At 42.7% G+C, this 16,955-nt stretch overlaps 1 protein-coding gene and 1 non-coding gene across 2 annotated transcripts in view; one reads left to right on the top strand and one right to left on the bottom strand.

Moving 5' to 3' along the window:
* LOC103185424 (WD repeat-containing protein 11) overlaps positions 1-12,609 on the bottom strand; it is a 47,697-nt gene extending 35,088 nt beyond the window's left edge. The window contains 3 exon segments of the mRNA XM_042336883.1: positions 3,112-3,265; positions 5,150-5,261; positions 12,467-12,609. Of these exon segments, the coding sequence (XP_042192817.1) occupies positions 3,112-3,265; positions 5,150-5,261; positions 12,467-12,552 (352 nt within the window). The 5' untranslated portion in view covers positions 12,553-12,609.
* trnal-caa lies at positions 9,408-9,479 on the top strand. Its single transcript has one exon. It is a non-coding gene; the product is annotated as a tRNA-Leu (tRNA).
* Positions 12,610-16,955: the final 4,346 nt, after the last annotated feature.

Raw genomic sequence — 16,955 nt, forward strand, 5'->3', positions numbered from 1 at the left:
GCTGACCTAGAAGCAACCACAGATTCTGCCTATATCACACCGGAGGATTATCTAGTGGACTGAAAAAGTGAAAGATAAATTGGATCTGCAACCTTATCCTTCAGATCACCTTTCCTATTCTATATTCTCCTGGTACGGGTAGAACTATATTAAGAACCCCCAAGAATTTGCACCCAAGCTGGGGGTTGGATTCAAGATGGGTGGGGGGGTGGGGCGGGTTGGGGCAAGAGGGCTGGGAAGACTGAAGGCGTGATCAAAGAGGAATAATCCCTCCAAAACAAAAAAAATAATAAATTGGTCATTTTCGATCCACGACTGTTTGTGGGACATTGCTGTGCGCAATTGGCTGCGCGTTCGCCCACACATATACAGTCAATTCACTTTACAGTGTGTTCTGTGAAGCGCTTTGGGACGTCCCCCCGACGTGAAAAGCGCTATATCAAATGCAAGGATTATTATTATTATAAGGTCTTGAGATGGACTTTGATGGAGGCAAGGGAAGGTGTGAGGTGGAGGGACTCCAGAATAGAGTTCCAGAGGGTGGGGGCAGAAAGGCTGAAGGCCCGACCGCCAAATGAGGGGCAAGTACGCTGGGGGATATGAGGTAGGTCAGTGCCTGAAGAGCAGAGGCAACTGGTGAGTTGGTTATTTGCAGATTACAAAAGCAAACCAGGTTTCCAATGGGACTGTGGTCATAGAGATCTAAGAATTATTTTACGTTTATACTTCTTTTCATGCAGAATCCTGGTCCATAGCAACATAAATCATAGGATCATAGCAACATAAAATTTCAAAGACACCAAATATTTTTAATTGAACATTAAAGCAAAAGTCTATTATTTAACTTGATATAGCACTAGACGTAATACTACAGCAACGCACTAATTGACCTGCTGAAACCCCAGTCACTGAACATCCTTGCACTTAAAATTTCAAGGTCTATCCACCCCTTATTATACACGAACACAATCCTAAAAATTGTACAAGAATCTCAGAAATGGTTCCATTTTAAACAAGATAACTTTTTCACTAGAATTACACTTAATTTAGTTGTGTGTCATTTACATACATACACAAGGTCACACCACCTTACAGTATATGGTATGAAAGGTATTTAGGAAGGGGAGAAGAGCACTTAGCTCACTGAAACTCATCCATCCCACACAATTTCTGGCCACTTCAAACATCACCAGTTTTGCCAGCTTCGTCAAAATACTGGGTGACAATATAAGGTGCTTCGCTGAAGTGCGAGCTTACTTATAACTCAAGTGTACTGTATTTTGTGCATTTAAACTACTGAACAAAAAAGGTTCACGGACAATATTCATATCATTAAGTTACATCATAACTACTCTGGCACGCTAAAGAGCCATAGTTGGCTAATCTGGGTTGGTTGAATGGGGATTGATGCTCTGTAAAGTATTTTCTATGAATACGTAATGGGAAAGCTTCAAAAGCTCATGAATATATCTGCATATTTTCCCTGTAAATATGTTTAGTGAGTGAGTTTCAGAAGCCACAATAATGATTAATACTTACCAAATGTAAGGACTATGGATTGAGATACACGTTCATCCACATTTCTCAATGTTTTCATGCCATTAGGAAAACAGTTTGCGCGAAAATCATTGCGTTTAAAATAATAGTGGAGTGGGGGTAGGAGTGACAACAAGGCATTAGCTTTATACAGTTCAGACAGCAACAACAACTGCAATAGCAAAATGCAAGTGATTTACAAGATTTCTAAATACTAAAATGAAATTATCGAATGAAATCAGTGATGGATTGGCTATGTTTGGAACATATATTTTAAAAATTGGTCTCATTCCAATTCAATTGTGTTCTTTTCCCCAGCAGTGGCCATTCCAGTATTTGGAGATCTATGGACATAATAATCATCCATTCTGGGTGCTGACATTTTCACAAGCACAGATACAATGGGCCAAATGGCCTTTTCTTGTGATATAAGACCCAATGATTGTGGTTGAAATGGGAAGACATGGAACTTGTAAGATTAATCACTGCAACAGAACTGCTACAAGGATATCAGGTGATAATCCAGATTACTTCACCAGAATAACGCCATCAATATACATTACTACCGGGTGAATGCTCAACTGTTAGCGCCAAACAGTTGCAGCGTTTCGCCCACAAAATTTACAGTCAATTCACTTTACAGTATATTCTGTGAAGTGCTTTGAGACATCTCAAAGGCGTGATAAGGCGCTATATCAAATGCAAGGATTATTATAAATAGATTCCCCTACGTCCATCATCTCAGGTGTGGGGAGACCACAGCAGCAGAAAGGAAGAAACAAAGTAAGTGTCCTGTTTACTTTATTACAAATGAGCCCGAGAACTGTTAAGACTCAAGTCAATCCAGTGGATTCATTATCCTCAATGAAGTGTGTAAGCAAGAAATGTTTAGCGCAGATGAACAGAATAATCCTTGCATTTGACATAGAGCCTTTCACGTCAGGAGGATGTCCCCAAGTGCTTCAAAGGATACTCTGCAAGGTGGAGTGATTGTGAACATTTTGTGAGTGAAATCCCAAAAGGCAAGATGATTATTTGACCCATCGTGTGTGTACCGGACTGCTGAACCCTCTGTGTTTGTTTTCAGTTTTCTATTAATACAACCTCCCAACTCTTTTCATTACCGCTCTCTACCAACACAAAGAAAAATCTGAACATTTTAACAGCGTTTTCAAAATGCATTTTACTACCTACCATAAATTTACAGCGCAGACTAAAATTGTCCAGGTTAAATTTCAAAAAAGGACTGATTGCGACTTTACCACCTTAAAAATCAGAATAAGCCATTGTGAAGTTCTGCTGGTCATTAAAGGCAACTACCCTGGAGTGTGAATTTGCAATTACAATCACACTCCATCAAGGTCAGTAATTTTAGCATCAAAATTTCATTTCCTTCCAGTTTATTTGGACAGCCACGTTCACCCACAAAATATACAGTCAATTCACTCTACAGTATATTCTGTGAAGCGCTTTGAGATGAGATGTGATAAGGCGATATATCAAACAAAAGGAATACTATTATCAACAGCAAGACATGCACACAGATTTCACTTGTATCAAGACGCGTTTGCTTACCCTGAATGGGTTTTGTGTACTCCTGAATCTCACATCGAGCTACTCCTGCAGCCACATCCCATACAATGATCTTTCCTACGGTGTCTGCAGTTGCCAGGCGCAGGGAATAGGGAGAGCCAATGTTGTGGTGGTAGTTCTCTCTGGCCCATTTCACCTGCATCAATTAATACAGAGATTGAAATTAAATTAAGAGCCATAAGACAGTGGAGACGGATAGTGGAAAAAGTCATCGACTGGCAGCAAAGTCCATAAGTCTGTGATGGATAAAAAACAAAAAATTTCACACACTACTTCCTTGCAACTTAATGCCAAACGATATATATATAGAGAAAAACCAACCCTTATAAAGTTGGCAGTAAAGCACATAGTATTGTTTTAATTAAAACAGATAGGATGGCTAAACTACTCAATTATGTAAAATCTGTGTTTAAGTCAATTAAAGCACTTAATACACATCTAAAGCAATTCTCCAAATCCTAAACCCCTCAAGCAAAGATTAAATGTCACATTATTGCACCAAATGCAAGTGTCCAAGTCAAGGACTAGCCATCTTGATTCCTTCTCCCGTCAAAGTACTGTAGTCTTTTATGTCACACTCTGTAAGAGCAGCACAAGTCTTTAATGATCAGACTCTGTTTGGGTCTTTTAATATTTTGAATTGAATAATGTCAACTACAGGGCTTATGGCCTCAGGTGTTGGTAGTCACTAGTGGTCTTCAAAGAGACACTGGATTGCGCTTTCCATGTGTGAGCTTTCTGGCACTTCAAGAGCAGCAATCATTTCAGCAAACTTTCAAAATAAAAAATGATATGCTCGGAGGGCTATGGGAACAGCAGTAACTATTTTGTTACTACCTGCTGCTTATTTACCACATCAATCCATTAATCCTGAATTTTTTCTTCCTTAGGAATTGTTCAGGATAGAAAATATCATCAAAGACCACAGAATAAATCAAGTCTATTAATTACTTACATTGAACAACAAGGTAACCACAGTGCTTCTGAGTTGATGATCAGCCATGTCATGCATAATTTACATCAGATAAGCAGTTAATGAATTTTAATTGGTAATGTTTCCTAACTGCCTAGATATTGTCGGCCAATGCCAACAAGTCAATTGCTGATAAGCCTTACAAGAAAAAATAAAATCATGTGGACAACCTTTCAGAGCAAACTGCAATGCTACGTTATTTTTAGCCTTAAAACTGCAAATGAAGCCATTTGAATGAGCAGAAGACCTTGTGTCTGTTCTGTAAATATACCTAGTTGTATACTTCGGGGAGTTTAATTTTCTGTTTGTCTGTACATGTTCCGTTTAGCTTTCTGATTGGCTGTGTTTTTTGTTTACTTCTCCCTTCCCTTTAAAAACATAAAAAGAATGTGCTCCCAAAATTAGTAAAGCTCATAAGATTTATTCTAGGCCTTTTATAGTTCCACTTCTATAAATTCAAAATGTAAAGCCACCGATCTGCAGATACATTAGACTTTCTGCATTTCAGCTAGTGGTAGGTACATATGCATCAGTCTGCTATTCTATCAGTTGCAGAACATCAAAGATTTCTTATGAATTGATGATGGTAATTATAGTTAAAATAATAATAATTTCTTCACTCAATCCACATCTGTTTGTGGAACACTGCTGTGTGCAATTGGCTTCCGTGTTTCTCCCACACAATATACAGTCAATTCACTTTACAATATATTTTGTGAAGCACTTTGAGATGTGTCGAAGATGTGATAAGACGTTATATCAAATGCAAGGATTATTATTATTATTAAAGGACTTGTTGTACCCTTTAATTTTGTTTCATGGTTTGTCTTCAGGTGCAGGATTTTTATATCCAAGCAGCAACTTTTCCCAGCAACTTGAAAAATCTGCTACAAGAATAAATACAAGTGTATTTATTTAATAATAAGTTTACTGGTGCACTTTAAATCAATCAACACATACTGTATAGTGGTCTCATTTTAACCGGGGAATGGAAGAAACAAGTCTGTTCCCAATGAAAAACATAAAATAAAAAATAATTATAATTACCTTGACAACATTTGCTTTATGCCGTTCCAGCACTTGGATAGTCTGCGAAGTGCGAGGATCAATGATCAATACAAGGGAATGACAGCCAACAGCTAATAGTCCCTGCCAACCCCTGAAAGAAACAAAATGCAGTAAATATGACATTATAGCAAAATACACATGGTAAACATTCAAGGCATTTTGTGTCTTTTTAGTTCTGTTTGGTATTAAATGTTTTTTTTAAATATAACTGTAAAATAATACAACTGAAACCTAAAACATGCAAATTCAAAAGAAACAGATTTGCACAGCCTCAAGCAAAGAATGCAAAATATGTAAAGGTTAATCTTCTGAGTACCAATATGTTTTCAGCATCTTAAAAAAAAGTTAAACAGTATAAAAGTCAAAAACTGTGGATGAATTTACGTGGGGGAACGAGTGCATTTTAAATTAAGTAAATTGCAGGAGCACAATTATGCTTAAGTCAAATGTATCATTATGAAATAAAAGAAGCCTTCAGGATGCAATATCTTTCCTTTGCTCTATCTATTTTATGGAGAATGCCCCTAATACACAAGGCCACTTTTTCTCCACAGAATTAAATAGAACTTTAGGAAATGGAAAGTGGTGGTATATACACTCCATGATTCTCTTCCTATTGACCACATCAGTGAGGTGACCTTAAGGTGAGTTTTCATTGTACGCTAGTTCTCTTTCGGACTTCACAGTAGTGCCTGTGCTTTAGTCAATCAATAATTACAACTTGCGCTTATTTAACACCCTTCACATACGAAAACACCTCAAAGCACTTTATAGAAATGGAGTGAGAACCCGGGGGCAGGGGGTGGGTGGGCGGTAGATAGCCAAAGGCACAAACAAAGATGTAGATTTTAAATGCATTTTGAAAGCAGAGAAGGTGTCCAGAAGAGTTCCAGAGAACGGGCGACTAAGTTGTTACCATTCCTTTGCACAGGAACATTCCCCCCCCCCCCCCCCATTAGAATTCAAACATACTGAGCTTGTTTAACATAGTAGATACCAGGCCATTTCCTCGAAATGCCGATTAATTCACGCAACAAAATGTTTGATACTTCGGCTGCAGCTAAACAAATCTGTCCGATAATAAGCAGTAGCCAACTTTATAAAAGTATAACAAATCCTGGATCATCTACAGCTAAGTACAAAACAACTTTCCTCAAGAAGCTGATTTCAATCAGAATGACAGACTGACAGTGGCATAAGAAAGCCTTCAAACATGATGTGCTGGAAGGCTATGAAGGTTTTTGTAAGAGGGAAAGTAGCTTCTCACAGCACTTACTGAAGCAAAAAATATCTACTACAAATTGTGCAGCAGGCATATTCACTTGAAGTATTAAAGCAAGATCATTTGAACATGGAAATGGTTAAGATTTTGAGCAATACAGATTCAAAAATATTCTAGGTGCATGACAAACCATAAGCTATAATACTACCAAAGCACCCATGACATAGCAACTGAAATTAATATACTTCAAAATGTATTCGCTTGTACAAACCAAAATGTCATTGCTCAAATGTTGATTTTGAATGTTTGTGAAACATTGCTGTGTGCAAATTGTTTGCCTTGTTCCCTTACAAACGCAATAGTCACTTCACATTACAGCAAGCATGCAATGCTTTTGACATTATAGGTACTATATCAAACGTAAGGTTTATTTTACGCTTATTTTCTTTTTTACAAATCCTATGAAAGTCCATACAATAACTTAACAGTAATTTATGTCTGCAGGGGTATGCAACAACACATTTAAACTACATATACTAATCTTTACCACTGTTTCAAGTTTAAATTTCAATCTCTCCATGACACGAGCAAGGTATAAGACAGTACACTTTGACCGCTAGAAATTACACCAAACATCTTGTCCCAATTATACCACAATAAATATTCCGACAATCTCATGATGCATAAGTTAATATTTACTTTTCAAATCCAATATCAAAAATGACTGTTCTACATCGAATCTGGACTTCTCCGATCACATTTAGGGCTATCAGGGCTTATCAAACAACCAAATTGTTGTATCACTAGATTCTCAATAGAATACTAATATTGATGCTTGGCTCATCCAGTCCCGCACAAATGAGCTCAGCTCGCATGGTCCCAAAGCTAATTGATATAACTGATGGCTACAAAGCAGTGCATAAATATAGACAAGCACAGTCTTTGAAGTAACTGAATACATTAAAATTGCAAAAGAATACTTACTCCCACAAATATACAGATTGAGAAGTGTTTCACGATGTAATGAATTGGTGTGTGTATGTGAGGGGGGAGGGAGGGAGGGAGAACTCGCTAAAAGGGAAACTGGCTAAAATCAATATTTTTCAAGTATAACTCTTAAATCTGTACCATTTCTCTCCCTGTAGGTTGCAAGGTTCCTAACATAAAATGAGTCTGACAAGTCTCTCCCCAGTTTCTAGTTGGCAGGAATCCACAGTACAAAACTTTCTCTAAATTGGCAATCTCGTTCCGAGAGCCCACAAGTTACAATTGGTACAGGAAATTGAAAATGTCATGACTCGTGCAGTTAGGGACCTCTTCTAAGGTTGGGTTAAAGCACAGGGTGAGGGTTTTAATACTGAGGCAAATGCTTGATAATGACACTGCATGGCCAAAAGTGAAGATGGTCCATTTTCACCACTACTAAGATCAGTTGCTCGAAATGTCCAAGAAATTTCTTACTTCCTCTTCTGAATGCAAGAGCAAAATCAGGAAACAAAAAACACATGCCCAAAAAGAACAGATGTGACCTCATGTCCTCCTGTTCTCTGGCACGTCTTATAAGCTCCAAAATAATTGTATTTTAAAAGCTGCAAAGAGCATTGAGTAATAGCTCAAAAACACTAACATCTGAAACAGAAGTCTGCCAAAAAAAAGACACAAGGGAACGCAGTATGAAGAATTCCTACCAATCTGAACCACTAATTTGATTATGTTATAACTGTATTCCTTATATTGCGCTGTTTCCAGCAATTTGCCAAGAAAAAAGGTACAAAATGCAGCAGAAATCTGATGTAATCTGAAGTAATTCGTATGGAGTCCCACAGCCAAGACCACCTTAAGGAAAATGTGTTCAGCAGAATATCAAAATACAAGTTGCCTGAATCAATTCCTCCTCTGCTCTAAAGTTTTTTTTTATATAAATGTTTTTAATTTTATCAAAGGGCCAGTCACAAGACGAACATTTTTAAAAAAAATACTGCAAGGCAATTCTGAACACTGGAGAAAATCATTGGGAATAGGAAGTATAAATGTTGTTTCCTGTTCTGCATTGCTGTACTACTGAAATGTGATTGTGTATTTTGCTAAACTGTATAATCCAAACATAATGCAAATAACAAACCTAGGAACTTGAGTTGAAGGAACTGTGTCAACATTCCCGGAATGAGAAGTTAAACTGAGGTCCCATCTATGAAAAGCGCTATATCAAATGCAAGGATTATTATTATTATTATTATTATTATTATCTGTTCAGGTGGACATTAAAGATCTCATGGCACTATTTGAAAAGAGAAGGAAATTTCTCCCAGTGTCCGGGCCAGCAATCTCCAAAATAAAAATTGGCCACTCATTCCATGGATGTTTTTGGGACATTGCTGTGCACAAAACTGGTTGACAGGCTCGCCCACAAAATAGTCAGCCATTTTACAATAGATCCTGTGAAACGCTTTATGAGACGTCTCGATGACATGATAAGGCCCTATACTAAATGCAAGGATTATTATTATTATTTGCAAAACACTTTTGTTAAACAAAGATTCTTCATTAACAAAATTCTGTTTATCCTATTTTGGATTTGTTTATAAATACGTATATTTGAACAGCAAATATTAATACTGTAACATAACCCGAGGTACTGAGCATGACAATTTTTGTGAGATGAACTAACATGAGCAGAGATGTAATCACATACCCAGCAGTGCTTCAGCTTCAAACCTGTATGCTAATTAGTCCCCTAACAACCATCTGTCTCAGAAAATTATCCAACTCATTGCCTGAAGGTATCATCATAAGTCAGTATTAAACAATAAATGCTAGTTCTTTGTAATCTTATAATTATTTACGGTAAAGGAACACTGTCAGTGACAATATCACTTGGAAAAGGAAGTGGTGCTAACAAAATTCTATTTTAAAAACATTGTGATTAATTAAGAATTTGTTTTCAACCTAGGTGTAGGGCCAAAGGTTGAAATGAGGTATAATGGAGTGTCAAATATACACCATAAAGAATCACTTTGTCCTGTAGCTCAGTGGTTAGAGAACTCGCCTCAAAAGCGAAAGACCTGGGTTCGAATCCCGGCAGGGCAAAATGTCGGACAAGTCTCCTTACTCCACACACCTCTGTTAACCTAACAATCAGTAGCAACCAGATTGTTAGTCGATTGGCGCATCGTTTTTCCGGGGGTAATAATTCCTTCAAAAATAATAATAAATTGGTCACTTCATTCCAAAACTGTTTGTGGGACACTGTTGTGCGGAATTGGCTGCCACGTTTCACCCACAAAATATACATTGAATTCACTTTACAGTATATTCCGTGAAACGCTTTGGGGCGTCTAGAAGACATGATAGGGCACCATCAAATGCAAGGGTAATTATTATTATTTTCCCAATACAGCAACCTGAAGTTTAAAAGAGTTCCCTAGTCTGACCTATCTCAAAGCAATCAATACAATAGCCATTAATCAGGTGCTTTGTTTCTCGCACAATGCAAACTGCATATTAGTTTGAGCTCCCTTGCACAATCAGGTTCAGTAATTCTTCAAAAGCAGTTGCTCATACACCCACTGAGTTGAAACAAATGACTGGATTCTAAAAGCACAAGGTCAAAAGAATGATCAAGTTTGCCACACTTCGTTGTTACCCGATGTTTACGGAGAGATTGATAGTGAGCTTCCCTCTCTACCAATTCAACAATAATGGATTATCCAAGCCAAATGAATTCTAGCCATTCTGCTATGCCAGAAAATAATAGTTTTTTTTAAAAAATGTGCACTTAATGCGACAAGATAAAGAAAGCTTCCATTGCATCAACTCCCCCATTCTACCTCGTACAAAAAAAACTCCCCAGTTCACATCATCACTACTTATTTTTTACCCTACGAGCATAACAGACAGTAAAGACCTGAGCAACAGATCATTTCAAGCTGCACTCCTGGTTCATGGAGGGACGCACCCGACTTACCTATTCTCGCAAATATTATGTGTAAGTTAGCAACAGGCGGGTTTTGAGGACCCCACTGTGCCTTTAACACTGCTGGAATTTCACCACCTAAAACCAGTGTGTAAGGGAGTGGGGGGAGTGTGTGGGGGGGGGGGGGGTGAGGGGGGATATGGGGGGGGGGGAGTGAGGCGGGGGAGTGTGTGAGGGGTGTGTGTATGAGGGGGTGTGTGTATGAGGGTGTGTGTGTATGTGGGGGTGTGTGTATGTGGGGGTGGGGAGTGTGTGAGGAGGTGGGGAGTGTGTGAGGGGGTGGGGAGTGTGTGAGGGGGTGGGGAGTGTGTGAGGGGGAGGGGAGTGTGTGAGGGGTGGGGAGTGTATGGGGGGAGGGGAGTGTGTGAGGGGGAGGGGAGTGTGTGAGGGTGGGGGGGGGGTGTGTGAGGGGGTGGGGGGGGAGTGTGTGAGGGGTGGGGGGGAGTGTGTGAGGGGGTGTGGGGGGTGTATGAGGGGGTGGGGGGGGAGTGTGTGAAGGGGTGGGGGGGGAGTGTGTGAGGGGTGGGGGGGGAGTGTGTGAGGGGGTGGGGGGGGGGAGTGTATGAGGGGGTGGGGGGGGAGTGTGTGAGGGGGTGGGGGGGGAGTGTGTGAGGGGGTGGGGGGGGAGTGTGTGAGGGGGTGGGGGGGGGAGTGTGTGAGGGGGTGGATGTGGGGGGGGGGGGGAAGTGTGTGAGGGGTGTGTGTGTGGGGTGTGTGTGGGGGGGGGGGAGTGTGTGAGGGGTGTGTGTGAGGGGTGTGTGTGGGGGGGGGGGGGGAGTGTGTGAGGGGTGTGTGTGTGGGGTGGGGGGGAGTGTGTGAGGGATGGGGTGGGGGGGGAGTGTGTGAGGGGTGTGTGTGTGGGGTGGGGGGAGTGTGTGAGGGTGTGTGTGTGGGGTGGGGGGAGTGTGTGAGGGGATGGGGGTGGGGGAGAGTGTGTGAGGGGTGTGTGTGGGGTGGGGGGAGTGTGTGAGGGGGAGGGGGGGGTGAGGGAGGGGGGAGTGTGTGAGGGGTGTGTGTGTGGGGTGGGGGGAGTGTGTGAGGGATGGGGGTGGGGGGGGGAGTGTGTGAGGGGTGTGTGTGTGGGGTGGGGGGGAGTGTGTGAGGGGGAGGGGGGGGTGAGGGAGGGGGGGAGTGTGTGAGGGGTGTGTGTGGGGTGGGGGGGAGTGTGTGAGGGGGAGGGGGGGGTGAGGGAGGGGGGAGTGTGTGAGGGGTGTGTGTGGGGGTGGGGGGGAGTGTGTGAGGGGGGGGGGGGAGGGGGGAGTGTGTGAGGGGTGTGTGTGGGGGGGGGGTGTGTGAGGGTGTGTGGGGGGGGGGGAGTGTGTGAGGGGTGTGTGTGTGGGGTGGGGGGAGTGTGTGAGGGGATGGGGGTGGGGGGGGGAGTGTGTGAGGGGATGGGGGGGGGGGAGTGTATGAGGGGGTCGGTGGGGGGGGAGTGTGTGAGGGGATGGGGGGGGAGTGTGTGAGGGGAGTGTGTGAGGGGATGGGGGAGGGGGGAGTGTGTGAGGGGTGTGTGTGTGGGGTGGGGGGGAGTGTGTGAGGGGGAGGGGGGGTGTGAGGGAGGGGGAGTGTGTGAGGGGGTGGGGGGGCGAGTGTGTGAGGGGAGTGTGTGAGGGGGTGTGGGGGGAGTGTGTGAGGGGTGTGTGTGGGGGGGTGGGGGGGAGTGTGTGAAGGGAGTGTGTGAGGGGGTGGGGGGGGGAGTGTGTGAGGGGAGTGTGTGTGGGGGGGCGGGGGAGTGTGTGAGGGGTGTGTGGGGTGTGTGTGTGTGTGGGGGGGGCGGGGGAGTGTGTGAGGGTGTGTGGGGTGTGTGTGTGTGTGGGGGTGGGGGGGGGAGTGTGTGAGGGTGTGTGTGTGGGGTGGGGGGGAGTGTGTGAGGGGGTGGGGGGGGTGTGTGTGAGGGATGGGGGTGGGGGGGAGTGAGGGAGGGGGGAGTGTGTGAGGGGAGTGTGTGTGGGGGGGCGGGGGAGTGTGTGAGGGGTGTGTGGGGTGTGTGGGGTGTGTGTGTGGGGGGGGGGCGGGGGAGTGTGTGAGGGGTGTGTGGGGTGTGGGGGGGGGGGGGATGATGCCCGGCCCTGTCAGCAGCCCCGGGCCCCGGGTCACTCACCAGTCCACGGCCCCCCGGTTCTGGCCGCTCAGAGCTCCGGTCAGGGTCCTGGCGGACAGTTTGATGTTGACGACGAACGACGACATGGTGTTTGCGGTCCGAGCTCGAGCCTCAGCCCCGGACAGCGACCGACCCCGACTCCGCAACCATGGAAACAGGAAGTGATGTCAGGGGCCGCGGGTGCCGCTGCTCAGGGCTCCGGCTGGTCCCGGGCGCCGCTGACAAAGGTTCCGGGGCGGGAGGAGGGGAAGGGAAGGGAAGACGTCCCGCAGCCACGTCACCAGATTGGGGCGGTTTTCACGCCCAATGGAGGCGGATTTCACGCCCAATTGGGCGGGTTGTTTATGTTGTACAGCAATAATGATAATAATAATAATAATAATAATAATAATAATAATAATAATCCTGGCCTTTGACCCAGCGCCTTCTCGCGGCTCTGAGACGTCTCAAAGCGCTTCGCGGGATACACCGTAAAGCGTAGTGACTGCGTGGTTTGCGGGCGAAGACGCGGCGGCCGATGGCGCACCGTCGTGGGCTGAAGTGACCGAATGTATTGCACGGGGTGTTCACAAAGTCCTGTTACCCCCCCCCGACACCGCCCCCCACACCCCTCCGTGTGTTCTCTTATGATGAATTATCATTCCGTGTGGCGGAGGAGTGGAGAATGACGATGTCCGCTTTACTGTGACTTCCCTCAGCGTTGGTTACTCAAAGTTAACTTCTCGGAGAGGTCTCGGAGACGTGATGAGGCGCTACATCGCACGCGAGGGTCATTGTTATGTTTTTTTTATTACGGCTCCGTCCCATGCGTGTTGCGGAAGATGTGGCACCGAAGACGGCGACGGATCCTTATCTGCCGTGAAATTGTTGGCGCCGACGTTTATAGTTGACCCGGTTTTCCACCAAATCCGAATCCCTTCTCCTTATCCCCCTCCGATGACCTTCACTCTTCTCTTCTCCACCCCCCGCAGTCACTCCGCCTCGCCCCCTCCCTCGCCTCCTTCAAGACCCATCTCAAGACCCCCCTCTTCGACGGTGCGTTCAGTCACCTTTCTTCCGCCCAATGCCCTCCACTCTCCCCGACCCCCAACTCGGGTCCGAAACTCCGTCTTTCCAGCGGCTTGGGACGTCCTCCCGACGTGAAAGGCGCTTTACACATGTTTTTTGTTGTTGTTGTTGTTCTCCCTCATGTATTCTTCTGTTCTTATTATACTCTGATTGTCTTTTTGATACAATATTAAATCTAGTGGTACTGTATTGTGGTTTTGATGCTGCACAAACACGAATGGAATACATTTCCAAGCTGAATGAAATGTGGTCTTTTCCCTGGCTCACGTGTACGTTCGTACGTTGCAGCAAACAGCAATCCAATTAGTTTACCATCCTCTTTTGGGTACTTCACACTTTGTGCCGCCTTTAATTGGAGGCTGTTCAATTGAAATCATCCCATTCCCACATGCTTTCGATATTTATTTTGACGTTTATATTCTACTTGTAAGCAATTAACAATAATTAGTTTTGATTCCCTTGCTTCGATCCATGTTTCCATCCAAATTGACTCAGAGTTCACTTGATTTCAGATTAAAACCTGTTATTTTTTTAGATTTGTGAGATTTAAGATTGTTTTAAAACATGTTAATATAAAAGTCTTATCAGCCACAACTTTTCTAGGCAGTTAGGGGTTTATGTTATAATAATAATAATAATCCTTGCATTTGATATAGCGCTTTTCACGTCAGGAGGACGTCCCAAAGCGCTTCACAGAACACACTGTAAAGTGAATTGACTGTATATTTGTGGGTGAACGCGGCAGCCAATTGCGCACAGCAATGTCCCACAAACAGTCGTAGATTGAAAATGACCAATTTAATTATTGTTTTTGGTTTTTTGGAGGGATTATTATTAGGCTCTGTGTGGAGTAAGGAAACTTGCCCAAGGTTTCGCCCTCTGCCTGGAATTGAACAACTCCATGTTGTCAGTAAGGGAAGGAAGTCAGGAAGGAGGTCAGTGAAGATAAGGAGATGGAAAAAATATCATGAGTGTTTGCTTGATTACTTTTATGGATCAGGGATTATCTATTTCAAAACTTTTCCCACAGGTTTGAGAGCGTGGGATGGAGTCCACGAAAGGGTAGGCTTTGCGTAGTAGTGGAAGAAATGAACTACATGAGTCAAATGCATCATGGCTATCTATAGGACATTGTTGCGTGCAAATTGACTGCCGTACTCGCCTACAATTACACAGTCATTGCACTATACTGTGAAGCATTTTAATGTGTCCCCCTGACATAAAAGGCATGATATCAAATGCAAGGATTATTATTATTTATTTGTATTGCTTGCTGTGAATGAGAGTGCGAGCCAAATATAAAAAAAGAATCCAATTTAATCTAATGCTAAAGTAGCTCCTTTTAAACAAAGTGCACCACCCACTGTCGAATAAACTCATACAGATCAAGAAGGTCCCAGATTGAATCCAGAAGCAGTTTTTCTGCAGTTATTTAAAGGAACTTAACTGTAAGACAGTAGCTGATGAAGCAGTATTGAATCATTGTTCCCACAAGTAGATTTAAAAAAATGCTGCTATTAATAATAATAATATTCCTTGCATTTGATATAGCGCTTTTCACGTCGGGAGGACGTCCCAAAGCACTTCACAGAACACACTGTAAAGTGAATTGACTGTATATTTGTGGGCGAACGCGGCAGCCAATTGCGCACAGCAATGTCCCACAAACAGTCATGGATTGAAAATGACCAATTTATTATTATTTTTGGTTTTGGAGGGATTATTATTAGGCTCTGTGTGGAGTAAGGAAACTTGCCCAAGGTTTCGCCCTCTGCCTGGAATTGAACTCAGGTCTCTCGCTTGCAAAGCGAGTGCTCTAACCACTGAGCTGCAGGACTCCGAACTTCAGTGAGGCTGCGTTAAAAATCATCCTTCTGAAATTGGATGGGAGTGTTTAGTCCCAACCCTAATACAAAGGAGTTTAAGGAGAAGAAGTTTAAGGACTCTATATTCTGTATTTGTGTAAATTATTATTTATTATCAATAAATTATTTTTGTTACAATTATGTTAGTCAACTGCTCTATGATGTACTGATGGCATCCATTAAACAAGCTAATTTTTCAGAAGCAAATCTTTGTGTACTGATATTAGTTTAAGCATTCCGAGATTCTACTCAGTGTGAAGGGCACGATACAAATTCAAGTTGTTGTTGATTTAATTTTTTTACCCATGAATGCATACCTTAACTTGTTTCAGGGAGAAAAGGCAATGAACATTTGTGATGCACCATATTGAGTCATTTTCTCAATTATCTCAATGATACTGTACATTTGTGGGCGAAATGTGGCAGCCAATTGTGCACAGCAGTGTCCCACAAACAGCCATGGATTAAAGTAACCAATTTATCATAGTTTTTTTCTTGAAAAATTATTATCAGATGTGTGGAGTAAGGAATCTTGCCCAAGGTTTTGTCCTGCTGGGAATCGAACCCAGGTCTCTCACTTGCGAGGTGAGCCTTGGGACTCCAGGGTAGAAATGCAAGAGCGTTTGAAAATCTGTTGAAGTGATTTTATTAATAATTTGGGGATCCATGGTAGAAAATAGAATAATCAATTCAGTCTTGTCATACTTCACCACCTACACAGGAATTGGAAATAAAGTGTAGTCCATCAACACTTATCTCTTACTCGGTTTGGGTTGCTTATTGCATAAAAGTGTGTCATGTTAATCCTGAATAAATATGTTCCACAACCCTTGCATCCAATGGTGCATTTTCTATATCTTAATACATAATTAATTGATACTGTTTTCTAAAAAAAGGAATTGTTCTCCAATCCTGCAGACAAATTCTTGCCTTTGCAAAATCTATTAAGAAGCCAGGGACAGTGAAGATTCACCAAATTCCAACTGGGTCAATTTTGCAGTATTATTGAGCAGATCTCTTAAGAAATGGATTACTTACATTACTTACATGTCACACACATTATCCAACTCGAGGGAGCCCCATTTGGAGCAATGTTCCCATAAGTTGGCGTCATGGGCTTCTGGTTTTCCTAATTAAGAAAATCCACCTCAACGTTTTACAAGAATAGGCTTACTTCTAATTTTGTTTAGATATTTAGCATGATGATATTTTTAAGTAAATTTGCATTTTGACCTTTACGCTATCAAACAATGTTCTGCTCCAGGGAAATCATGATTTACAAGACATCTGCCAAATCTAGTCTTGATTGCTGGAAAATTATTGGTTTAGTGTCAAAGTTGATTTACTGAGCCTGAACTTCATGTGACATCAGATCACAGCTGAAAAGTAATGGAAACAAATGAAAATTGATTATGTTAAAGATGATATTATACAATTGTAATGTACTGAAGAGATATTAAGTTCTGCAAGTTAACACCTGGTCCCCCCAAAAAATCAGGTAAACTAATAACAATTTTTACAATATTTAAACTAATTGTTATATTTGGCTGCTTACC

The sequence above is a fragment of the Callorhinchus milii genome, unplaced genomic scaffold (genome assembly GCF_018977255.1).
Source record: "Callorhinchus milii isolate IMCB2004 unplaced genomic scaffold, IMCB_Cmil_1.0 Scaffold7, whole genome shotgun sequence".
In the NCBI taxonomy this organism is placed as follows: Eukaryota; Metazoa; Chordata; class Chondrichthyes; order Chimaeriformes; family Callorhinchidae; genus Callorhinchus; species Callorhinchus milii.